Genomic DNA, 25,376 nt, shown 5'->3' with positions numbered 1-25,376 from the left:
TATTTCCAGAAATTTTTTTGAATGATAATAGAGTATAGACTCTCACCAAGGAGGAGGAATTTTAATTACATTTTAATGTTAAGCAGATGTGGGGAGCATTTGGCTGGATCTGTACCAAAATTAAATGGATTCTTCCTTCTCTGATCAAGTCATTTTGTTTTTTTTCCATAATCCTACTAACAAACAAACTACAATGGCAGAGTCCAAGTCCAAACAACCGTGATTTAAGTGATCACCAAATTACCCTCATCAAGTGGCACTTCCCGAGTTGTCTATTCTGGCATAAAGTAAAGGTTGACGTCAGATTTTCCCCATCGGATATGCAGGAAAGGAATTCAACTTAATACAGTAAATCAGTGGTGTCCAAACTACGGCCCGGGGGCCATTTGCGTCCCGCCGTCCATTTTTTAGTGGCCCGCTAAAAATGGCATTTGACTCAGTTCAAATAAAATAAAAACAAAAATGTTTGGAGATGGTCAAAGTAAGAAGGGAGGGTGTCGAAAAACACACAGGTGCCATTCAAGGTTATTTTAGTTAACTAAAACTAACGAAAAAACTAAAATTCAAAAAACAATTTCGTTAACGAAATAAAATAAAAACGAAAGATGCTTTTTAAAAAAAAAAAAGAAAACTAACTGAAACTGCATTTTATGTTTACAAAACTAACTCAAATAAAACTATACTTATAGCAAAAATGTCCTTCGTATTAGTCTTTGGTAATTAATTTAATGCATGAGCCTTTGGGGATGATTTTAAAATTGATTTTTAGTAGATTTATTTTTATATAAACTGGAATAATGACGTTGTCCCCATGGTGTTTTTCAAATGTTGCGCACGAGTAATACACATTAAAAAAATAAATAAACAAAGAAAAAAAAAAAACTAAAACTAATACCGAAACTAACTAAACTAAAACGAAGCATTTATTAAAGAACTAAAACTAATAAAAAACTAACAGAACCACCCTGAAAACTAATTAAAACGAACTAAAAAAAAACTCAAAACAAAATAAAAAAGTAAAATGAAAAATTCCAAAACTATAATAACCCGACTGCCATATTACAAATAAATTGGTTTATATAATGTAGCATTTTTCTGAACATGCAAAAGCACAAATAAATGACTTGCACAATTTTTAGGACTAAACACAATTTCTCTTCATAACATTATGTGGCCCTTGCGTCCTTCTGATTTTCTGCATGTGGCCCTCAAATTAAAAAGTTTGGACACCCCTGCAGTAAATCTTAACATTCATTCACTCTAAAAGGAAGTTAAGCTCTCCATATTAAAACTAATGATACAGCCTGTAGTTTGTTTGTTTGTTTGTGTCATCCTGACAGCAAAACACAAACTCCGTGCCCACCAAATTGTGGTCATGTCTCCCCCAGGCCAAAGAGTCCGAGCTGGCGATAATCTGCGCCCTCTTGGAGGACCCCGGCCTGTGCTCCCAGACCTTCAGAGAATGGAAACAGTGGCACAGCGAGCTCTATTCCGACATCTGTCAACTCAGCCCCGGCACCAACGGCCAGGACGATCTCTCCCCGCTGAGTGCTCCCATCATGACCCACACACACTCCTTTATCGAGACCCACGTGTGAGATTGAGGACAGGACTGGACTCGCTGTCGATCAATTGCGATCTCACATTCGGTACACAAACACACGCATACAATAAGACACCTGGTTAAGTGTAAATATAAGAGGGAGCAGTGAGACGTGTGCGAGTATACTTTTGATAACTGAGGACCCCACGGGGGGCGCCTGTTGCATGCCTGAACAGAAACCATTAATCTTCTTTTGTCTGTGGAGCTCAGCATAAAGTCCACATGCCTGTCAAGAACGAAATGGGGATAATGGATATGTTTGGACATGTTACCGTACATGTCCTTTGTATACTCTATTTTGTTTTCGCTCGACGTCTGTTTTGATTTTAGGGTGGAGGGGCATCTATGTAGCAGCAATACAGAGGAATTGTTTCACCACAACACTGTACTTTTGTACTAATGAACTTGCAACGAGAGCCACCAATCCGCCCCCTCTTACTGTTTCTCTTTTATTTTCTCCCTGCACATCATGCTGATAACTCTTATTCAAAGTTGATCGGACAAGAGAATTGTGGGAAAAGTAAGCTCAGTGACTTTATTTAAAGACTGTGAAAGGTTTGCCATTAGCGTTACCAATGAAAACAACCACTGCAGTCCACAACAACCATTTTTCTATACACACAACTTCAAACTGTGAAAAAGTTGATCTGCACAAGGTTTGACTCCTCTGTTTGTGTGCAAAGCTACAATTTAACTTTTATTTTCTTAACACCGCTCCGATCTTCATTCTCCGCCATCTTCTCTTTCTTTTCTTTTTTTGTCTGTTCTCTTTCTAAGATTGTGTATATGTGTATACTACTGTAAATGTTTGCGTTCCACTACCACTGTGATTTGCTTTTCGAGAGGAACACTGAGAATATGTATTTGAATGAGTGCATTATTTGTTTGTTTGTTTTTGGTTAAACTGTGATAGCAAGAGTCACTGCAAAGAATGCACTTTCTACATATTTTCATCTCATTGGCAACATCACAAGGGTCCGTCTTATTGGCCTCTACCATCGCTGTTCAAAATATCAGGTAAAAAGCATCTCATTTTCTGAAGATTTATGTACAGTCGACTAATATATTTAAACATAGGCAAATATATAACTATATTTACGTTTTGTGTCATAAATATAATGTAAAGTATGATGTATTCTATGCCAAGGTTTTGCATTGTACCCCTCTTTACACTGTTGCTGTCGATGCAGTTTAACTCGGAGCAAACCCCGCCATCGATCTGAGGGACATTTTTTTTTTAATTATTATTATTGGTATATACAGAAACATTAAGGTTGACCCATAGACATTCTCCTGGTTATGCGTTGCATGAGATAAGGCCTGGGACTGATTTAAATTGGACAGGGTAAAATATTGTGGATCATTTTTTTGTCAATTCTTTTATACTCCTCCTGATCGCAGGCTTGATCGACTTGTACCGCATGATACACACAAGAATACCATTGAAGAGTGAGTTAAAACTTTTATGTTTAGCGATTTGAGCGTTCTCTGTAACTGCGTTAAGACGTGTGGTGTCAAACAACTGGGAGATGGGGGCGGACAGGCTATGAAATCAGCATTGGATGCGTTGTCCGTCAGCAACCTGTAACACAAATTTTGTTTATGCACCCACAGAGTGAGCCTAAAGTCACAAACATACTGTCACTTGACAAACATGTCAGCCCTACAACGGGCTAAGGACTCAATAGTGCCCCCTGGAGGGAACGACTCGGATGTGTAGCACCTACCGCACCAAGCACTATTGTTATATTTAGGTATGCTTCACCTTTCTACTGTTATTCTTTTAGTATAGCTTTAGTTTATGTCATCATGTTACACGCTTGACAAATATCAAACACAACCCAGAGTTCTGTTTTTGTTTTTGTTTTTAATTGTTTATTTGAGAGTACTACAAAGAAACTAAATGATGCAAGCACTTTCCCTGTGCCTCTTTGGCAACGTCAAACTGACTATACTGGACTTCCTAACATACACATAGCTGTAGACGATTGGGAATGCAGTCTGGTCTGCAGAGTTCTATACGGTATTCATCGTTTGGTTGGTTGTCTTTTTTTTTTCTTCTTTTTTTTTCCCCGCCACCTTCTGCTCAGCGAAACAGGAACTTGACTGTTAGACATACAGGGGACAAGTTCTGATTTGTGGCCACAGACTTTGTTATCACGCCCTCGTCTTTGTGTGTGTGTGTGTGTGTGTGTGTGTGTGTGTGTGTAGATCTGCAGAACCAGGCCGAAAAGGGAGATTCACTGTGTGTCCTTTCAGGGGTGTACACCTCATGGTACATTGCACAGGTGTGTAAGATGTAAGTTGCACTGCGACATAAAAAAGGAACATATTGCTCTTTTTCAAGGATGATACTAGCTTACTGTAATTCTGTACAATAAATGGACTAAAGATGATATTAAAAAAAAAAGAAAGACAAGTACATTTATTCTTCCTAAAGTAGCCTTTTTTTGGTTTCATATATATGAATATATATTACAAAAAAAAATACAGATTGTAAGTTGTTAAACTTTGACTCCAATAAACTGAATCCTCTGCACTATGAGCTCGCTTTCGCCTACATGCCTCACTCTTCTGGGAGTAATGAATAATGTTACACATTCAATCCTTCAATATTGTACTTGATTTGAGAAAGTGCAACCATTTTTTTCTATACCAATTTTTTTTTTAGATCATCCACACTTTATTTTTCAAATGCATGCTTAATAATCATCATTCACAGAAACACAAGGCTATGCAAAGCAGCATTGGATTTTGGCCAAATATATAATCTCGTGATTATAATGAGCTGCAGTACCATTTTATATCGTTAGATGGCAGTAGGTAATCGTGATTTGGAGAACTCGAAGCTGCAAAGTGGAACAGTCCCAGAAGAAGAAGAAAGAGGAGCGGTGTCATGGCGGCCAAGGTGAATAGTTGCTATAAATACAATTCGGCGAACTTTCTACGTAGTAAATTATTTTCCTGAATATATATATACACGATGTGTTAATGCCTGGCCTTCCGGTGTTGTTGGTCATCAGATATATCTTATACTCAGACATTAATACCGTATGACGAAACATCTGGGAATGCCTGGCAAAATGAAAACAAGACTAACAATTCAATATTTCATGCAGTTGACAGCAATACCTATCCAGTGGTTTAATCTGCACTGGCCACGCTAGTTCAAAAACACTTATTTTTACCTCCATTTAGCTGCAGGCAGTATAATTCGCAATAGATAATAATAATAATAATAATCAATTCACATGTAATGTGGCGAAAAGTAGTAGGTGGGGGAAACAGCCAAGCATGTCAATATCTTGTGCAAAGTGCGGTAACTTGAACTTTCACTGATAAGTGTTATTAGTCAAAGGGAAAAGAAACACACGTAGCCAATTACACTCTGATTTACAGCTTCCTGCTAACAGTGTATGACTGTATATAGTGTGTTGATTGTACTTTTAGAACACGCGAATCCTTTTGAATTGCAATTGTATTTCTGCATACATAGGTTATAAAACGTGATCTGATCTCATTATACGTTTAAACTAATCCCACACAAACAATTATGTATCCTATTATTTTCACATATTAGATAATCCTCAAGGAGAATTTTAAGCACTTCATCTAACTCAGGAGTTAATAAGAACATTTAATCAAATTCACTCTATTTAGTTGACATTAATATTCATGATATTTGGTGGTAAATATTAGTAGGCTAACTTAAGATATAAGCAGGATAAAGTGGCCTAAATCACGTAACTCACCTTTTGTTAAGACTGAATTGATGTTAGTAGGGGCTAAGGAAAGTGTGATTAGCAGACGCACTCATGCTGCTTTGCATCCCTCATGAGTGCCTCACTTTTTGCCAAATTTAAGCATTTTTGTAAAACGGAGGGAAAACTGCAGTCTTTGTATATGATACATTTACTTCCTCACTCTATAGCAAACAGATTGTTAGAAATGATTTTGATTTGTAATGTTATATTTTCGAAAGTCAGACTCAACAGTGTGTTGTCTATTTTCCTAGGTGGCTATGGTGGCCGTCCCGGCAGTGCTGGGCATAGCCTCCATTAGAGTGTACACCATTAGTGAAACGCCCACTGAAGGCCTCGTTACACGAGAGAAGGTACCCCCGTCCGTTTTTGCTTGTGACGGTTGCACCATAATAACGTTATGCCTTTGTCCCTAGCTGAACATCTACACCCCGGTGACAAAGTCTGCTCAGGTCCAGCGTGTTCCTGATCAGCCGGGGCAGATTGAGAGTGGCCTAGCTACAGCGAGAGAAGGCCTGCTACCCTTTGTCCATGCAGTGAAGGTGCTCAGATCTATATTTAGACTTTGTTTTGGCACAATCCCACTTTCTGCAAACGTCTTTTCAGTTCAGAAGTCACACAAGAAATAAGTGTTTTTTTGTTGCAGTGACATGGTCATCATATTTGACAGTGCGCTATAGTGTTGTATAAGGTGGTGGAAGCCACTGAGAGTCCCATTTCCCATGCATGCATGCCATTTAGTTCATTGAAGTTGCTTTTATTGATGGTTGTGTCCCATTGTACCCACAGGGAGCCTGTGTCTCTGTGAAAACAGGAAGTGTAAATCTATACCACGCTGGCGAGGGTGAGTTCACTGTAGGTACCTGCAACTTTCACAAGCTGTATTTTCACGAATGTGTTTGGATGTACAGGGCGTAATGAACATTTATTGCTGGTTTTCTTATTCCAAAGCACAAATTACATACATTTAATTGCATTTAGTCCAAATTAAAAAACAAAAAAATCATTACATACCAAATTAATTGTTAGATTGTATGAGCAAACATAGTAACCGGACTGTCAGATTTTCTGATCAACACATACTCTGAGGACAGAAATTAGCGAATTTAAATTAAATAATAATGCTCACTCTTAATTGACACCAGAGAGAGGTGTTTATTTGACAACAGGTTTAGAATTGTTGTTGCACAGGTGTAGAACAATATGAGAGCTGTTTCTAATATATGCATACAGCCAATTTAAACTATCTTAATGAATATTGTTAAACTACTAACCATTGTTAATCTACAACAGCACTCAGTAGAGCTGAACTCCCCAATGTGAAAAAAAAAAAAAGTCTAAAATATTCATAATCATGTTTTCACCCCTCCATAGTTGTGTTAAGTATTTTTTTAATATCAATTGCACTGTACTTTTGTGAACTATAATATTTCCTGAAAGGATTTAAAGGGCCATATGCACAGTAACACATTGAGCGTTTTTCCAGGGGTAAGATTTGCCTGGGTATGTGTTTCCAGTCTTTGCAAATTTCAAGCTATTGGGACACCATCTGGGGGTGAAAAAATATCCTCTTTCTTTGGGGTTGTTTAATAGGCATATTAAATAGTTAAATGCTGGAGATTTTCAAGGTGAAAATGTCATCCAAAGTTTATAATTTTGTAAAGACTAAGGGATAGACCCTACACAGTACACCGGCGTACACGGACATGTACCTACTCAGAATCTGCAAATGACTCATTAAATCAGATATGGATTCTTAAATCATAATATTTTTTGCTTAATTCTGCTAACTAAGCAATAATCAACCAAACCAACCAATATGGGTAAAAAAAAACAAAAAAACAATATCTTGCACAAATATGCCGCCACAGTCTCAATTAAAAGTGTCCGTGTCGTGAGAATTATCTGTTGAAAAGAGACGGACATCTTATTTTCTGTGCCTCTTTGTCTTAGATGTGTACTATTACTTGAAAGATCCTCCTCCGGGTTTCCTACCCAGGTTGGGCACCATCACCATGGCTGGCCTACTCGGCATGTTCTTGGCACGCAAAGGTAACAACATCCCCAGTCACACACTTACGTGCACACGTAGTGTGCGTACAAGAAAGCGCACGGCCTGTGGGGTCGGCTGATATGCACATTCACAAGATCATATTTTGGGATTCTTCATTTGCATTCGTAGTCATTTTTTCTGTGTTCTATTCAATTGTTTTCTACTATTTTACTATTTTAACACTATCCGAAGAAGGGAAAACATTTAGTAATACATTATAATTCCTTCCCCTTTGAAAATGTTTTGCTTTTTTGATAGTTTCAATTTTAATTTAATTTAAAATTGAGCTTTTATAGACTTTCATTGCTGTGTACACCAATTTTGATTTTTCTGTGTGCATATTTGTAATCACAGGTTCCATTTGTAAGAGTATTTTATGCTATGTGCCATAAAAAAAAAATCTTATGAAAGGAATTTGCTGGTTTTCCAACAAATCTGCCACTGTCGACATGGTGCTTGCTTGTACAAAATGTGCAAAAAAGATTGAAATGATTATTTTTTCCTCTGTGAAATGGTTTTTTAGGCTCTCGTTTGAAGCGGATCGCAATCCCACTGGGTCTTGTGAGCGCTGGGGCTTCAGTGTGCTACCCGGCGCAGGCGGTGGCTGTCCTTAAGGTGAGGACGTTGTCAGACGAACCTTTTGTAAGCAAGCATCTACAACACAGTATTCATGTGGCAAAACACTTATTTTCTCTTGTTACCAAGGTGACAGGCAAGAAGATGTATGCTGCAGGCCAGTGGAGCCGCGCTGCTGTGTCTTCGCTGCTCACCTCGAAGCCCCCAGAGCCTGACGCTGCTCCACAGCCACAGGTTATTTATGCCCTTAAGCGTTCAAACAGATGCATTATGGTCATGGTTATGAATGGATGCAAATTTGCAGTGTTGGAGTATTTATTTATTTTTTTTTATACCGTGTTTTTTAGTAAATGTGAAAGACCATTTAAGCAGCATTTCATTGTTTCTCTAATATTTAGTTTCTTCTTTTGCATTTGCCTTTTTTTTTCTTTTCTTTTTTCTTTTTTTTTTTTTTGCTGCAATATTTTTGCTCATGGTTACCATACCCTCAACCTGTAGTTGATATAGTAAAAATGTTTCATTTTGTATGTTTGCTGTTATTTGTGGGGGTTTGAATGGGGGGGTAGTTGTTGGTTGAACGGTTGAATGCTATTCTCATTTTGATTGCATTCCTTTCACGTGCTGTTCACAGGCAACTCCTGTGCCACCTCCAGAGGCCGCAGTCGTTGATGAGCCTCGTCACGCTTCAGAGCCGGGCTCGGCGCAGTGTGTTGCCATCCCAGACGCCGAGGCGGGATCAGTGGAGTGTGTTCCAGCCGCTGATAAACTCATCATTGCTATCGCAGCAGAGGAGACGTCAGTCACACTGGCGGAGACTTCAGCCGAGCAGGCGCCTGCAGAGATAGACTCAGGTACGATAGATATTGATCTCTGTCTTCCTATTTCTCTGTCTCCATTTCTCGATGCCACATCGGTCACGTGAGGCATCGGCTCTTATTTGCGCTTGTGTTTTAATGTTGTGATCTGTCCACCCTGGCTGGTAAAGAATCACTCGAGTCTGTTCAAAGTGAGGCGTCTCAAGCCTCCAAAATAACACCAGAGGGCGCCCTTGCTGCATCTGAAGATGCTGTTGCTTCATCAGAGGTCATCTCTCCGGCTTTTGATGGCACCCCCGTTGAGATCCTGCCCGATGAGCCCACACTAAGTTCTGAAGCAGAGTCCGCGCAAGTTGAGTCGGCTCCAGCTGAGGTTCTCGCTTCCTCAGAGGACCTGCCCACTCGAAAGGCCTCACATGAACAAACAGGTAGAACTAATATTCTTCTTGTCAGTATGACTCCTCTACACAATTGATCTAAAAACGGCCAATTAATGCTGGATGCCTGCATAATATAGTAAATGACATCGAGTACAAATTGGGGTAAAGCAATGAAAGTCCCTTTCACTGTTTCAACGATTTCATAGTTGCAAGAGGTTTGGACTTTCCCCAAAATAATCACAGGGGGAAAAAAATCCCCATGGCTTGTATTGCAAAAATGTACTTGACATTTACATTGTAAATCACGTTGTGTATTCATACACATACGTTGGAGGGACGAAAAACTTCAATGAGTAATCGAACTGTATAAGGGGAGACACTTTGACAGCTTTCATCAAACCATTAATTCCCCTTCCATCCAGCAACTCCATCAAGAATAACAGCTGCGGCCATCCAATTGTGAAGTCTGGCTAGCGAAGCATTCATGCTTCACTTGTGTAAGCCGATTCTCATTTGGGGACATCTCAGAGGAGACGTTAGGTCTCTCAGGTTTTTATTGTGTCTTTAAACTGATTGTTTTTTTATTTTATTTATTTAATAATTTATTTAATGTATTTATTTATTTTACATTCTTAGTGATTTCTTTCACTTCGGTTCACTCCCATTATTATTATTATTATTATTATTATTATTATTATTATTATTTTGTAGGGTTGGCAAATACAGCGGGTTTATTAGAACCCCTCGTCCTTGGCTGTTCAAGGGAACGTTCCGTGGTCCACTACACCCCCGCACCCACCCACGTCGCCCACTTGACAATCCTTCTTTTCGGGAATATGTCCGACAGCACGCTTCTACAAACAAAACTCGTTAACAACTTTTATGTTGATGGAAATCCAAGTATAATTGACGCGTTTGGTATGTAAGTCGGTGCATTCAGCATATAGTTTGTTCCTGCTAAAATTAAAAAAAATAATAAAAAATGCAAGTATGCAAGTTTGCGACTGGTGATTTGCGATGCGGTGGGGGGTTACTTTAGAAAGCTTTATCGAAATAAATGTACCAACTTTTGTAGTAGTTCAACCATACTTTTATACAACAGACACGATACAGGTGACAATTGTGTTGACGCTGTTTTTGTGCATGTATTGTCGCAACCAGTACCGGATGCGGAATCCACAAAAATGACGCCCGCTGGATCGGTAGAGGAAGGATCACCGGCACGCACACCCGCTGAACAGCCTGCTGCAAATAGTAAAGGTACTGTATGTATCATTAGGTAGATGTGGCAGAACTTGATTTGAGTGAGACGGCTTGCAGCAATCATGACTTTGTACAACTAAAGCAGACAAGATGACATGCTCAATCATAAGGGAAGTTATGTGACTGACACTTTAGCCTTCGAGCAAAACATGTCTGAGTTAGTTAAATCTCTGTTTTGAGCTTGTTATTAAATTGTTTTTTTTTTTCTTCTGTTTCTTTTTCTTCATTTTTTTCCCCCCTCACACTATTGTAGTTAAAAATGAGTTGGATTTACTTGCAAGAGTATTGGTTAGATCAAGAAAACGTTCTAAATCCAAAATGTATTATTCTTTCTCTGTCGTTGCATTTGTCCTGCTGGCCACCAGAAGGCGCTGGGTTTACAGCGGATCCGGCACTCTTGGACTTTGGCCAGTCCAGTCCTGAGGATGAAGATTTGTACAGCACTCGCTGATAAAACCGGCTATCACACATCTCATCCAGGCATGACGTACGCTGTTGTCAACTTGTCACACAGCATAAAAGGTGCATTTTGTTTTTTTCATCTGAAAACAGTCTAATTCCTGCCGCAACATTTTACTTTGAGTCAAAACCAAAAACATTGGTTTTAGATATATTTGTGGAACAGATGCGTGTGCATGTGTGCTACAGATGGCCGACTGTGTAATTCTCACATTCTGTGATGTTTAGCAACTGTTTGCTGATATGTTGCATTCCCCACTCTCCTGAATGCACGATGCGGTGGGTCACCGTGTTGTGCATTTGGAACCTTTGTATGCCATCTATAATGATCGGGGGGGGGGTTGATGTAAACTTGTGCAATTTTGTTATCACCAAAAAAATTTTTTTGCGTATTGATTGAAGAAGTCAAATAAAGCTATATTTTTCATTGATTCGGGTTCAATTGTGTTATCTGTTAAAACAACAGTTACATCACCATACATCATGTTTACGAAGTGAAACCATTGTAGGTTGTTCATTTTGAATTATATATATAAAAGAAAAAAGAAACAGGTAGGCTTTGGGCCCCTAAACAAACCCAGTTTTAGACAGAGCTTATATATTTTTATGTATTTGCATAATAAAACATACATACAAGGTAACAAGACGGAGAAAAAATAAAACAATTGTGCAAGAAAAACAATTAAGCCGAAGGGCTTATATGAAATCCTTCCATTAAAAATAAAAACACAAAAGTTAATCTACTGCAAAGGGGGAAAAATTATAATACATAATAAAACACTACCAAAAATGTATAAAAGAGGTTGGAGTAACGTTCTGGTGGTACGACAACAAGGTAATTGAAAGTTCATCTGGTTTCTTAGTAAGTGATGAGTATCAAATGAGAAGTTATTCATCCCTTATCAACAGTTGCATGCCTGGAATTTCTTGGTTGTGATGAATGTATTCAAACATGAAAAGACACATTAATAGATTCAAGTTTAAATTTATTGAATCAGTGTGGGAGAGGTTGTTCATCTAAAACCACCTAGAGGTGGTTTTAGATGAGGTGGTTCCAGGACTGTGTTGACATTTCTAATTAGCCTTCCAATGTCCGGGTGACACATAGCAATATTTGTATCATCTGCAAATATTACAGCAAAATCAAATTACAAAATTTGAAACAGTAGGGGCCCTACAATTGACCCTTGAGGCACACCATATTTTAAGCCTCTTTTCCATTGTGCGATTCTACACCGAAATGGTGAAATCTTTACAAGCTTAGAATGATTATTGTTCTTTGTCTCATCAACAGTGCCGAAGGCCTAAAAAAAAAAGACCCATTATGGCTGAGTAAGCAAAGGTTAAAGTTTAAAGGTCAGGTTACATGTTATGTCACCACTTTTCTGGGCTCAATTTTCATGCTATTATTAAAAAAAAAAATTCTTTAGTTGAACAATTATAGGCACGATTCTCTGCTTCTAAAATCATTCCTATTAAGTGTTATCAATAAGCACATTCCTTTTACCATTACACGTGAACAAAATTGTTGGTACCCTTAAAAAAAGTTAAGTGAAGAAGTTATCTTTGCTCTTTCAGTCTTTTTTTGGTGATTATTTCTGTTATGTCAAATCAACATTACTTTTGAATGACATCCGCAATGATATATTTATCTGTGTTGTAACAGTGGCACATTATTTTTTCTTCCTAATATTATAATGTACAATATAGTTAATTGGATTTTTTGTTTCTGTCCTCGCGGACTGATAAGCAATAACTATAATGTCGAAGCACAATTCTTCCTTCACATCCATTGAATTCCATTGCAAATAATCTCCCTCAGGGCACTTAAAGAGTTGATGGAACTAACATTAGCTCCATCAATCAGCATCTTCATCTCAGTGTGACTTGAATGACGAGCGTTGCTACCAGCATCATTCCGTGCCGCTCCTGTCCCGGCTGTCAGTCACATCAATCTTTAACGTCACTTTATAAGCAACGGCAAAGGCGGCGTTAACCTGCGACATTGACGCAGAGCCTTCACTAACTTTGGAAATCTTTCATTCTTCACTCGGGGTCTCTGCTACGTTTCTCACTTCTGTGACTGTGAGTTTGTCATCAATGCGTTTCGATGTACGCAACAATCATGAATGTGAGTGCAAGAAAAAAAAAAATCTTACACTAAAGATTCCCTTTTGGTCATCTGTTGACTTTCCCACTGATGAACAGACACAAAGATACAATGCAGACAAATGTAACTTTTTTTTTTACTCTTGTAGTGTGTTGAAAAAATACATTTTTCTGAGTGTATTTATTGTTATAAATGGAAATATTAGGCTGGAAACTTCCACCTCTTGTTTAGTTAAGAAACTCACCATGGCTCATCGGTGCACTGGATCCAGAGTTAGATGCCAAGTCACACAGTTGTTGTGGCTTTTCATGACTTCAACATGCTTGCAACACAAATGGAATGTTCATTTTTTTTTTTTTATAACCAAGAGACATGAGAATTGCACAATTACAAGCCTGTACCACGAGCCACCCATCCATGATTTGGGAAACTTTGTTGGTGCCACACATGCAATCTGTTAACATAGCATCTTTACGGCTCCTCGGAGGAACTGAACCTCCGAAAATCAGTTTGAGGTTAACCAGCGTAGTGACCCTAAGTTACTCTGTGCTTGCTCACATGAGTGACTCTGGGGGAAACGAGTTAAAAAAAAAAAAAAAGATGTCATCTTGTGATCGAATTTTCGCATCCATTGGATAAACAAGCATCTGGGAACCGGGCAGCCCGTGGCATCGCTTTCTGCTGTTGGCTTTAACTGTGGGGATGTTTTGGTGAAACTACCAGATGTCACAAACAAGTGAGCATGATTATCCTCCACCAACTTGCATGAATGGAATGCATGCTGACAACCAGTCCAGCTTTTCCATTCAATTGTCAGTTGGGATCCTGAACATGCATTAGAAAAAAAAATGGATGGATGGATAATTAGTCAAATGTGATGGTTTTTGAGCTAGTTTTCAGAAATAGGAAACTAGTAGCTCACGCATGTAGTCAGGACTGTTTGTTTGCTTCTAAGAAAAAAACAAAAAACAAAAAACAAAAACACACACACAATGGTCACTGCAATGACTTGAAACTGATGACGGGAATTTTCCAAAATGAATATTTAAAAGCCACAAAGCTGTAAAAATTCAGTTGAAACACAATTGAAACTTTTAGTAAGTCATATTAGCTCTTTGTTTACAGAGTCAAAAATGAAGCCTCCAAAGAAAATAATGTATCTACTGCGATGGTTTTGGGACAGGGCATCTCAGGATAAAGACTTAAAACAGCTTAAATCAACCAAGCATGGTTGAAATAAAAACATAGCACTCTTATGATTTGTATTTCTATGAGCCCGCGGACATAAATCCTCTGACATGAGCCAGTTGGAGAAGTTTGCTCACGAGTGGGCCAAAAGTCACATTGAGTGTTGCAGATAGCATTTGCAGAGATTGCTTCAAAAGGTTGTGCAACAAAATATTAAGTAAGGATCACACAGTGTTTTTGTTCAGGCCAGCAGACTTTTGAAAAAATAATTCTTTTGGACCACAGGTAATAAAGAAAACGCTGATTTACCTTTCTTTCTACATTATAACTTTTGTGAGTTTCAATGTATTTCTGTGACCATTAAATGTTTTCCTTTATTTAGAGTTACCAACAAAGTCCAACATAAAGTAAAGACTGAGAAAGGGGCAGAGGTGCTAAATCAAAGTCCAGAACGTTAAAAATAAATAAATTTCAATAATAATAATAATAATTAAAAACAAACAAACAAACAAAAAAAAAAAACTTCAACAGTCTGGCTTAAGCCACAGGCGCTTCTAATCAACCGGTAGGTAAACAACCTTCGAGGGAGCTAGCTAGCTAGCTAGCGCCTGGGGCTAAAACCAAACTATGGAAGGGTTTTTAATTTCTGGACTTGGATTTGCCACCTCTAGAAAAGGGAGACTTACAAGACTAACATTAATTCTATCTAATAACTTTTGTAACATTTACTGTGAACCTGTTTCATTTCTTACTCATAAAAATTTACATTACTTGAACAAATATGTTTCTCACAAAATAATAAACAATAAGTTGTTTCTTTTTCCAAATCTGTTAAATACAATATGTGGCTCTATTCATTATTACTCCATCATAATATTGGAAAATATTGTGTTACAACTCAAAATGAGGGTGCCGAATACAGGTTTCATCATTTTTATGTTTTTGGTTTGAAAATGATTTAAAACTAAAAGTTTCATCGCAAACTGTGAAGCTTGAAGGAAACTGTGCTATCGACTGAATTTGTAAGTCTCTCAACATATTTTATCCTTGACAGAGGCTGTGCTGGATGTTTCAGAGCCCCCCGAAGCAAGATGGGATGTTAAGCGTAACCTTCTCTCGCCTCTCTCCGGGGTCCCCTTCGGCTTGTACACGCACCCCACCACCACCCTCGCCCCAGCTTCCCTTCACCACCACACAAACAGTAGCTTTAATAACGTTCCAAGAACTTTTATGTTCAGCTGGACATCGTCATGTTGTCCGCTGTGCTCTTGGATGTTTCTTGTGCACAGAGGAAGTGGATTTTACAATCCTGACCTCCCACCTCTCACCCCAAGAGCCACATTTTCCACCGGGAGACCGCGTAAGGGGTCCAGTTTGTGGTCACTGTCTTCCCAGGGTCTGACCAGCAAGGAAGGACCTCGGCATAAAATAAACACGGGAGTGCACTTATCAGCAAGACGTAACAGCATAAACATGTGAGTTGATGAATGTTTTATTAGTGCACATGATTTCTCCGTTGATCCTTGACAAATGAAATCAGAGTTTAATACAAACAAACAAGTAAATAACATGGAGTCATCGCCCTCTAATTTCTGCAAGAGTCAACAATAATGAACTTTAATGAGTGCGAAGAGTGGAAATGAAATTCAGATAAGCTACAAAATGATAATGGAATGAGCAAAAAAAAAAAAAAAAATGCCTGTTATGATAAATGCTCATAAGTTTGATGCTCTCTGCTCTGTTGCCCTCCTTATCTGCAGCCAGTTCGTGTCTGTGCAACTGCAACTGATGAGCAAACAGCAACACGGTCACACCGCACTGTTCATCACTGAGCCTCACAGTTGGAGCCCAAGCGGAGCGAAGGGCCAATTACGACGTGTTTGCAGGGGTAAACATGCTCAAATTCTTTGAATTCCACAAAACGTTAAGTGTCTACTACTACTACTAGAGCACCGCTTTGCACAGACTGATTGTCGGCAGATAGGAGAAAGTCAGATTGGCCCCTGCAAATGTTGACAAAGGTCAAAGGGGCGCTTTAAGTTAAAAACAAGTGAAAGGAAAACAAAGGAATGAGATCATTTGATAAAACACTTTTTTACCAGCCAACTAAATCATTATCACCTCATGCGCAAAATAATGAGATCAAAAGGTCATAAACTGTGTAACATAAGATTTTACAAAGACAAAAATATCAGTTTTGAGTTGTCACTTTGGTCACGGGCCTATGTGGTGCCCTACTCGAGATTTTATTTGGCGCAATGATTTACATACACTTCCAAAAGAAGTTGAAATTTAAATTAAAGTGATTGACACATTGAGCCATTTTCAACATTAGAAGGTAGTACTTTATCTATAATTAATATTATAACTTGAGTATTTTTCATAAAGACAAGTCAACAATTTTTAAAAAGTAATTTTGCCACTTGCTGTCTACTTCAGATGACATCACCTGTGCTGAGGAAACAGGTAACGACCAAACATAGCTCAGTTTGCTGACTAAACCAAGAAAACAGGTGAGCCGTTCATTATTATTCTAATTATTATTCAAAGGGGAATTTCAGCTGATTTTTGGCGCCCCCTACAGTCCATTGTACCCTTACATCTGTCTATCTCGCATAATGGGCGAGCCGGTGTCGGTGTCAGATGTGATCGGGCTGCCAGATTGTATCGGGGTCGCCTGCAGATGACGTCACGCTTACAGGATTGTCTGGAAATTGTCCGTTTACAATTGTTCAAAATAACCAAATTTATGGACTAAAATTGTAAAAACGTAAATTAACCTACAAATATAAAAGCATGATACTTTAAGAGTGAAAAAAAAAAAAAAGATAGAAGCGCATTCGCGTAGCACAGCAGCGCTAACGAAATTAGCTTCGGTTTGGTTTCTTTTTTAGCTGTTCACAAATCAATCACAAGAACAAAAAAACAGTTTAATGATCATAGGAACACATTAACAATTAAACTGACAATATTTGTCACATCTGAGACCATTATTTTGTGTATTTATCATGTAGTCAGTCTGGTCAATATATTTTGCGTTTATATTCTGAGGTTTATTTACGTTTTTACAATTTCAGCCCGTACATTTTGTGATTTAAATGACATCTTTAGTATTTTCTTTCCAATGTTTGACGTCAACTGGATCATTTCCGGCCAATCCCGTATTGCGGAACGTGTTCGGTTAGGCGACCCCGATACGATCTGGCAGCCCGATCACATCTTACACCGACCCTGGCTAGTCAGTGCTTTACTTTAAACTCACTCACTGTCATTGATGGCTGTAGATGTCAAAGATCATTTTTAACTGGGCTGGCAGTGAATTAGTGTTTAAAAGCACTAGTACACACTCAAAAAAAAAAAAAAAAAAGGCTGTTTTTCTTTTTAAACATTTTCTCACATTATTTTTGGCATATTAAAACGAAAAAGGAGGACTAGGATGGAGCAGAATTGGGCAAGTAGGGCAGAAAAAAAAAAAAAACCTTTATACAAGGGTAAAGTTTTCACCCCTTGATTATGGTGTCAATAGAACTCACCCACGCACCTAAGAATCATAATTGCATAACTGGCCATCTGTTCATCCTCCTTCATAAACCAGAAAGTAGCCTGCCATCTGACGAACAGATGGACAAACATACACAAATCCTGCACAAATATCTTATATTTACAGTAATAATGCATATACATATATTTCTAATCAAGTCTATGAAAAACAAGTTTGTTTATTTTTTTTAATAAATAATATAGGCTGATATATGACCAATAGTAAATTATTAGCTGACCATTAGGGAAGGCGGAATTCTGCTGGATTGTGCCATGCCTTTATCTGCCCTCCCCATTGTCAGCTTTCTCCCAACTATTAGGGCACATCACGTTCTGATAGATGGTCAATGGAGCCGATCGAGTGCACACACATCTGAGCGGGCGCGTAAACAGGGGCGTGCATGGCAGGGTTAGATGAAGTGTATCGGCTTGAACAGGTACTGCATTGAAGCAGACGCGCTCGCTCATGCCATTGATCATAGGAGCTGTGATGTAATCAGTCATCGAGCTTTGCGTGCATCCCTCATTAACTTGCACCCGAGGCTTTTATAATGAAAAAGCACTGGAGAGAATCTGCGCATTCGCTGTTTTCGTCCCTCTTTCTCCTTCTCATCCGGACTTTCACGCCCTGCGATATGCGATCGTCCTCCTCCTCCTCCTCCTCCTCGTTCATCTCGCGCCCACCCTCCCCCAAATGCCCCAGCGGCTGGCTTGACTTCCGCTAAGACAAAGTAAATATTTCCCATGGCTTATCTGACCGCTGGCAGAGTAAGACAGTGCGAGGATAATTAACAAGTGGTCAAGTCACAGGCCCTGGTGAGGTTTAAGGTCATTTCGCTACCTTCAACCCGATCAGGACTTCATTAACCCAGACCCAACTTGAAAAATTCACTTTCTTCCTGGTAAAATTCTCACCACATTATATGACACTAACCAACTACTGTAACTAGAGTATAGAATTTCTTTAGAAAAAATGTGGAATGTATCGGAATAATATTGAATAATGTGGAATGATATTGAATGACATGAAATAAATCACCTGGAATGAGCGATAGATAGATAGATAGATAGATAGATAGATAGATAGATAGATATTTGAGGAGGAAAAAATGAATCACAATTTCCTTTTTTGGTGGGTATTTAGTGATAAAAATTGTGGATTTTTGGTCAGTGGGAATTTTTGGAATGTTAAAAGGATACTTCACTTATTTAGCCCATTATAGCAATAAAAAGTTAATATTTTGTCTATAATTAATTTGATACTTTCATTATTTTTCACGTACAATTAGTACATTTAAAAACACATTTTGCAACTTGCTGTCGACTGAAAATGACATCACAAGTGCTCAGGTAACCAATCACAGCTCACCTGTTTTCTAGGTTTGGTCATGTCACAAGCTGAGCTGTGATTGGTTACCTGAACCCCTTATGATGTCATTTTCAGTCGACAGCAAGTTGCAAAATGTGTTTTTAAAGGTACTAATTGTACATGAAAAATAATGATGATCTGCAACTGGTAAGCTGAATGTGCCATTGGGAATAGATTTTTTATTTTTTAAGATGGATTTTTTTTAATTTTTTTTTATTTTTTTGAATGAGATGTTTTTTTTTCTGTGTGTTGAAATTGGAATGGTAATTTGTATTTTGTTTTTGACAAATTGACAAATTATTGGTATAAATGTAAACATTTTTATATGTGTGAATTTTTGGAACGTTGAAAAACCTTCCCAAGTTTCAATGGGAAATGAATGGGAAATTTGATGAAATATCTGAAATTGTAAAAAAAAATTAGCAAAACAAGAAAATATGATACTTTGGAAGGCATGAATTTTCTCATTATTTTGAAATTGGAATGGAATAAATTGGTTGAAAAATGTGAAAGTGTACAAAAAAAGTGATTAGAATAATAATATTAAAAAAGAGGAGTGATGTAAGAAACACAACATATAAGAATGAAATGTACTAAGCAATCATTTGTGTCCCTCTTTGATGATCAGTAAAATAGCTGGGATAATCACGATCCCAGTAAAACAAAAAGGCCACATGTCTGCAAGCGTGCAAAACTCCCATCTTGACTTGATTATTTCATTGTTCGTCCTTTTCCTGGAGAGCAAAAAAAAGAAAGGAGGGGTGGAATGAAAATATATTTGTGCAGACTGGCTTGTGTCCAGGTACAGCCCCGCCCCTCCGATGATGACTATGTGACGCGCGTGCACCTTCCCCTGTTGTGTAATCATCATGGGGGCTATAAGACCCCCGCACCGCAGCCTCATCTGGTTTCTCAGAGGCTCCAGACTGCGTCCGGCGCTCACACAATCTGAGGCATGACATAGTTCGGGATCCTTGACACAGATCGGGCCAACGCTCAGACGTTATGGACTTTAGCCAAATGAGGCATTAAAATACTGGACTGGTCAAACAAACATTTGAGGTAAAGTGTTTTTTATTATATATTTATGAAATGTTTGTTTTAGAAGTCAGTTGATTTAATGAAGTTGAGAAAGTTTGGTGGTGTAATCCCTCGTGTTTGTATCTCTGCCAGCCTTCTTTTGAATATGATTATTTCTCTATTAATAATGTATTCTTCCAATGCAACCAAAACCAGCTGCTTCCTCTAGATTCCCCTTTAAATATCAAATTAAACTTGACGCCCTGTTCATATATGGTATGAATTTTTCAAGAACTTACTTTAAAGTATTTAATATGGCATGCGAGTTTCAGGGAAATCCAATAAGCAGCCAACACGTCTTCGTTTGGGGTCATTAGAGGGCGACTGCAAGAGTGGATCAGTGGAATACTTGCTCAATTTATCACATAGAAAAACACATTGTTATCCATAAAAGGAGGCTAAATTCCCCTTTTGTTTCCTTCCAGTCGACCTCGGCGCACTGAAAGAAGGGAAGTGGAATTGTTCCACGATGGCAGTCCCAAACGACAGCTCCGCTTTTAACTCCACCTTCGCTCCTTATACGGGCAAAAGCGGCGAGGCGGCTTCTGTCTGCCCGGACTGGCCGCCGGTGCCGATGACCACCATCATCCCCTCCATCTACAGCGTTATCTGCATCCTGGGCGTCATTGCCAACGCGCTGGCCGTGTGCGTGTTGGCCCACGCCAGCGCCTCGAGGAGAAGCGTGGCCAACACCTTCATGCTGAACCTCTGCGTGTCGGACCTTTTGTTCCTGCTGTCTCTGCCGCTGTGGGCCGTCTACTACTCGCGAGGTTACAGCTGGCCCTTCGGCCGGGTCGCCTGCAAGATCTCCGGCAGTCTTCATAACCTCAACCTGTACGCCTCCATATTCTTCATCACGTGCATGAGCATGGATCGCTACCTGGCGCTGGTGCACCCGCTGCGCTCTCAGAGCGTCCGGGACCTGAAACGCGCGAAGCTGATGTGCGTCCTGGTGTGGGTTCTGGCGTTGGCTTGCACGGCGCCGAGCATGGCCGTGAGGGACACCCACTACGTGGAGATGCTTGACGTGGAAGCTTGCGTGATTATCTACCCGGATCACACCTGGTATCGAACCCTGGCCTGGATGAAAGTACTCGTGGGCTTTTTGCTGCCGATGATCGTCATCTCGTGTTGCTACTGCGCGATCGGCAGACACTTCCTGACCGGTTCGGGACTGGCAAACCTGCGGAAAGTGTCGCACTCTGGCAGCGTATGTAAATCGTCAGTGTCGCAGGACAGCTGCAGTAAATCAGAGCGACCTCCGACCCCGAGCGTGAACCCCAGCTCCAGCGGAGGCGGACCCAAGGAGGGACGAGGGCTGGAACGGGTCTTGTGGACTGTGGCGGCCGTCGTCCTGGCCTTCTTCCTCTGCTGGTTCCCCTTCCATTGCGTGACGTTTATCGACATCCTGAAGAGTGACGAGTGGTTGGACGGTTGCTGGGCGCATTGGACCGTCCAAAATCTCACCCCGCTCACCCTCTGCTTGGGCTTCGCCAACTCGGCCATCAACCCCGTGCTGTACTGCTTCATCGGGAACCATTTCCGGGGCCGACTGGCCGCCCTGAGTAAGGGTTTTTGTGTGCGTTTGAAGGCCCGCGAGGAGGATCACAGTCAGAAGAGGGGCTCCTTCAGCACCCGCCTCAGTTCTTTCTCGCGAAAGCTCAGCGACTTAAAAGATCTGGCGATTGTTGACGCCTCTGCGCACGCTTAGGTGAGGTCATTTCACACTGGGCAGATGCAAGAACAGATTGAGGCTGCTTTTGAAAAACTCATATGAGTAATACGATTCAACATTTCCAAAGAAAAAGAAGAAGGAACAGTTTTTCAAGATGTAAACCCACAGAGTTGTTCCTGCACAATAACTTTCAAATAATGTACTTTTTATATAACCTATATGAGCCACCTTGCTTCCATAGATCTCATTGTGGACCATTAAGATGTGTGTTTTTCCAAAATATGACATTTCTGCACATCCTTGACAATAAGAAAGATTAATTCAGGAAGAAAAATTGTTTTTCGGTTGTCCTCCATGAATGTATCAAAGCGTCATACTCACCTGTTTTTTCAGGGTTAAGTTAATCTACGTAAATTCGACGACTATTGTGTCTTCCATACATGTTGTCCAACAATACTATTACAGTAGCCTCTAATAAGACCAAAAACAATTTCAATTGGTTTCATTGCTTGATTTATCTCCTGAATTATGAAAAACCAACCAAATTTCCACATCTGCCTCACAGTCAAGAGGATTCATGATGAATGTTCAGTTTTTATTGACACTGTCAGAGAGGTATTAATTTAACAATTCATGTTGTACAACTGTTCTTCATCATATTCAAGTATTAGCCTGTTATGACGGTATATACAATCTCCGTCACGTTTCTATATCCACTGTACCGAATGCCATCTCACAAACTATTAAAAATGTGAGGCTTCAAATGTTTTGCTTTGGTTTGCTATTGCTCAACTTGACATTGCCGATCAAACCATACTGTCACAATAATGTTCTACAATGGTAGATGCAATTATGAAATTGCAAATTATTCATGTTTTGAGTGTCTTCATTTTAGCTAGAAATAACACCAATCAGTGGTAAACGTGACGTAAGTGGCAACGTCTTGTGTTCAGATAGAACCATTTAAAACACTGTTTTTAAAACACATTTTGATAACGTCCAAGTACCATGTCCAAAATAAAGCACACAATGTTTTTCTCCTGTCTAATGATCTACATACAGTTTATTGTGACTTTCTAGCTCATGATTAGTGATTCTCTTCATGTGAGGTGGTCTAATACATTTGTCAAGAGCTGTATTATGCACAGCAAAATATACAGATATGAAGATATTTTATTGGTCTAACAGTTAGGAATACCAATCTACAGTATGCGTAATTGCATACATTGTAACATTTATATTACTTTTTAAAATATACTGAGTATAAATCAATTTCTTTGGCTGAATTTCAAAATAAAATCAAAAAGATGACAGCAATATGTTTAATCCCTCCTCCTCCTCCTCCGAATGACCTCGCAATGGATCGCACATATCAAGGCCGCCTATCATAGTCTCATCCAGATGCTCTGATGATGCATTCCAGTCCAAACACTCGTGTTGTGCCAATCAATGGACGAGCGCCGTCTGCTACTTGTGTCTATAGATCCTCCACTGAGCACACTGACCCTGGCCTGTCCCGATGTGAGCTGGGAGCTTATAGCACATATGAGTTTTCCCTGCTTGAAGGCCACCCAACAAAAAGAATACTGCTAAGCTTATTTTGTTAATGATAAATGATGCGGCAGAAGAAGTAAACATGTTCCATCAAAGTACTTAAGTAGATATTTCTGTTCACTTGAATGTTCATTTTTTTCTGATCTAAGTTTACTTTTCATCCCTACAATTGAAAACTGATATTTTCACTTTCTGCTCCTTACTTCGTCAAAATAGGCAGGATAAACAAAAGTTTTTCAATCTCTGCAGATGATAAACAAGAGAGCGAAAGTCAACCATGATTGCAATTTGATTGACTGATAGCGATCTTGGGGACAAACAGGGACAGCAGCAACACGTACGAACGCCCAAAAAGGAACATTTCGTGATGAGTATGCAACAAATGTGAAGAAGAAAGATATTCCCATCAATGGTCAGGACGATTGTTTGATGTCAGCTCGAATGAGGAGAATATGTTCGAGGCTACGTCAAGGGGGGCGCGTTTGACCTCGGGGAACATGCTTTTTTATTTTTTATTTTTTTTACTGTCTTAGAATAAAGTGCAATTGCACCTCCACTACATTAGGGGGCAGCGGCGCTCTCATTATTGGCAGAGTGTGCGCAGGAAGCATTCGCCTGGTGGTGTAGGGGTTTTGTTTGCACTGAGCATGCGCGCTTTGAACACAGCACAGAGTATGAGTATGAAGTGTAGGCATGTTTTCCTCTTCCTCGGTGGGGCATGACAGACAATAATTGAGAAGTACTGGTCTAATGTGAGAGAGAAAAAGAAAGAAAGAAAGAAAGAAAGGCATAGGTTCTGTGTATTTATATTTTTCTTCAGCGTCACCATTAAGCAGGTGTATCGTGCATTTCATACACAAGGTAACTCAATGTGTTTCACTGAATTAAAAGTACAACATTTAAAAACATTGACAAACAAACAAGTTAAAGACTAGAAAGCTAAGTAAATGAACAAAAAGGAGCTGACTAAAATAATTGAAAACAAACAAAAAAAAACAAAAAAACGCACAGCTCATCAACAAGATTTGGTGGAAAAATTGATTTAAAAAAATACCAACCTAGATTTAAAAGCATCCATTTTTAATATATAGTTTTATCTATTTATTTATTTATTTATTTATTTATTTAGGTCAGTTCTCAATACAATCCCTATGCAAGTTAATAAGGGAAGCTATTTTAGCTAAAGCTAGCTTATTTCTTCTTTCATTCTCAGGTGTTTTGTTTTAAACACAAGTATATGTACTTTCACTTAAGTACAGTGTGAGTAAGTCTGCTTCTTCATACTGTAAATATTTGGAATTAACCAGTGGGTGGCGCTAACATGCCGCAGATGCATGCCGGCAGACAGACAAGGAACTCGCTGGCTGTTTCCCCACACAAGTCAGCCCAGAAGCCCCCATGCTCATGATCTTTACAAGCTGAGGGAGAAAAAAAAAAAAAAAAAAAAAGAGAGCCGTGATGCAGACTGATGACTCGGATGCTACACAAGTTGTGAGTGCGGAAACCTTTAAACTAATCCAGGCTGAAAATTCTCAAAGTCACTGAAATGTCTTTCATGAGAGCATGTGGTCATTGCATGAAGGACACCGTGTACTGTAGGCACGCGTGGCCTTCATAGCCGCTAATGATAATTCACATCTCAGTGTGACGCGCCAGATGCTACAGCCACACACTTAAAACAAAAAATTGTGCACACGACATTCCATATTTTAATCAGCCAGCTCTTGTTTACAGCAACATTGACACAACAGCAACTAGCTGCAACTGACAGGACAGATTGCAAGCGGAGTTTGGAGCAGCGCTGCAGTATGTTGAGGCACAATTAAGCTGCTTCTGTGTATGCATGATCAATATTGAACGAGAAATGAAAAATGAAGATGAGCCGACTCTTTGGATGGCACGTTTTTTGTTGTTGTTGTTTGCCTGCAAATTTGTAGGATTAAGTATAAC

At 39.3% G+C, this 25,376-nt stretch overlaps 3 protein-coding genes across 12 annotated transcripts in view; all 3 read left to right on the top strand.

The window, feature by feature from the left end:
• LOC144025341 (connector enhancer of kinase suppressor of ras 2) overlaps positions 1 to 4,017 on the top strand; it is a 67,373-nt gene extending 63,356 nt beyond the window's left edge. For 3 of the 6 annotated variants that reach the window (XM_077531216.1, XM_077531212.1, XM_077531215.1), the window contains exon 24: positions 1,389 to 4,017. In XM_077531216.1, the coding sequence (XP_077387342.1) occupies positions 1,389 to 1,598 (210 nt within the window). In that variant the 3' untranslated portion in view covers positions 1,599 to 4,017. The remainder of the gene's footprint in view (positions 1 to 1,388) is intronic. The other 3 variants (XM_077531213.1, XM_077531214.1, XM_077531211.1) reach the window with 1 other exon arrangement.
• Positions 3,776 to 15,406, top strand: apool (apolipoprotein O-like). Of its 4 annotated transcripts, XR_013284837.1 has the most exons (13): positions 3,776 to 3,891; positions 4,417 to 4,511; positions 5,619 to 5,717; positions 5,781 to 5,906; positions 6,154 to 6,208; positions 7,318 to 7,416; positions 7,941 to 8,032; positions 8,123 to 8,227; positions 8,625 to 8,844; positions 8,979 to 9,236; positions 10,350 to 10,448; positions 10,817 to 10,973; positions 15,263 to 15,406. XR_013284837.1 is itself a non-coding variant. In XM_077531218.1 (12 exons), the coding sequence occupies exons 2-12, from the start codon at positions 4,500 to 4,502 to the stop codon at positions 10,900 to 10,902; spliced, it is 1,248 nt and encodes a 415-aa protein (XP_077387344.1). In that variant the 5' UTR covers positions 3,776 to 3,891; positions 4,417 to 4,499; the 3' UTR covers positions 10,903 to 11,325. The 4 variants fall into 4 exon arrangements, 3 of the variants coding, with proteins under 3 accessions (XP_077387344.1, XP_077387345.1, XP_077387343.1); XM_077531218.1 differs by lacking the exon at positions 15,263 to 15,406 and having other exon boundaries at positions 10,820 to 11,325; XM_077531219.1 differs by lacking the exon at positions 15,263 to 15,406 and having other exon boundaries at positions 9,075 to 9,236; positions 10,817 to 11,319.
• Positions 15,407 to 16,060: 654 nt separating this feature from the next.
• agtr2 (angiotensin II receptor, type 2) lies at positions 16,061 to 23,063 on the top strand. 2 transcript variants are annotated; one of them, XM_077531222.1, is made up of 3 exons: positions 16,061 to 16,096; positions 16,648 to 16,721; positions 20,623 to 23,063. In XM_077531222.1, exon 3 carries the CDS (start codon positions 20,667 to 20,669, stop codon positions 21,906 to 21,908), a length of 1,242 nt encoding a protein of 413 aa, XP_077387348.1. In that variant the 5' UTR covers positions 16,061 to 16,096; positions 16,648 to 16,721; positions 20,623 to 20,666; the 3' UTR covers positions 21,909 to 23,063. The 2 variants fall into 2 exon arrangements, with proteins under 2 accessions (XP_077387348.1, XP_077387347.1); XM_077531221.1 differs by lacking the exons at positions 16,061 to 16,096; positions 16,648 to 16,721 and adding an exon at positions 19,187 to 20,179.
• Positions 23,064 to 25,376: the final 2,313 nt, after the last annotated feature.

This window comes from Festucalex cinctus, chromosome 9 (assembly GCF_051991245.1).
Source record: "Festucalex cinctus isolate MCC-2025b chromosome 9, RoL_Fcin_1.0, whole genome shotgun sequence".
Lineage (NCBI taxonomy): Eukaryota > Metazoa > Chordata > Actinopteri > Syngnathiformes > Syngnathidae > Festucalex > Festucalex cinctus.
The sequence above is the reverse complement of the archived record's forward strand: the minus strand, read 5'-3'. Positions and strand labels throughout refer to the sequence as shown.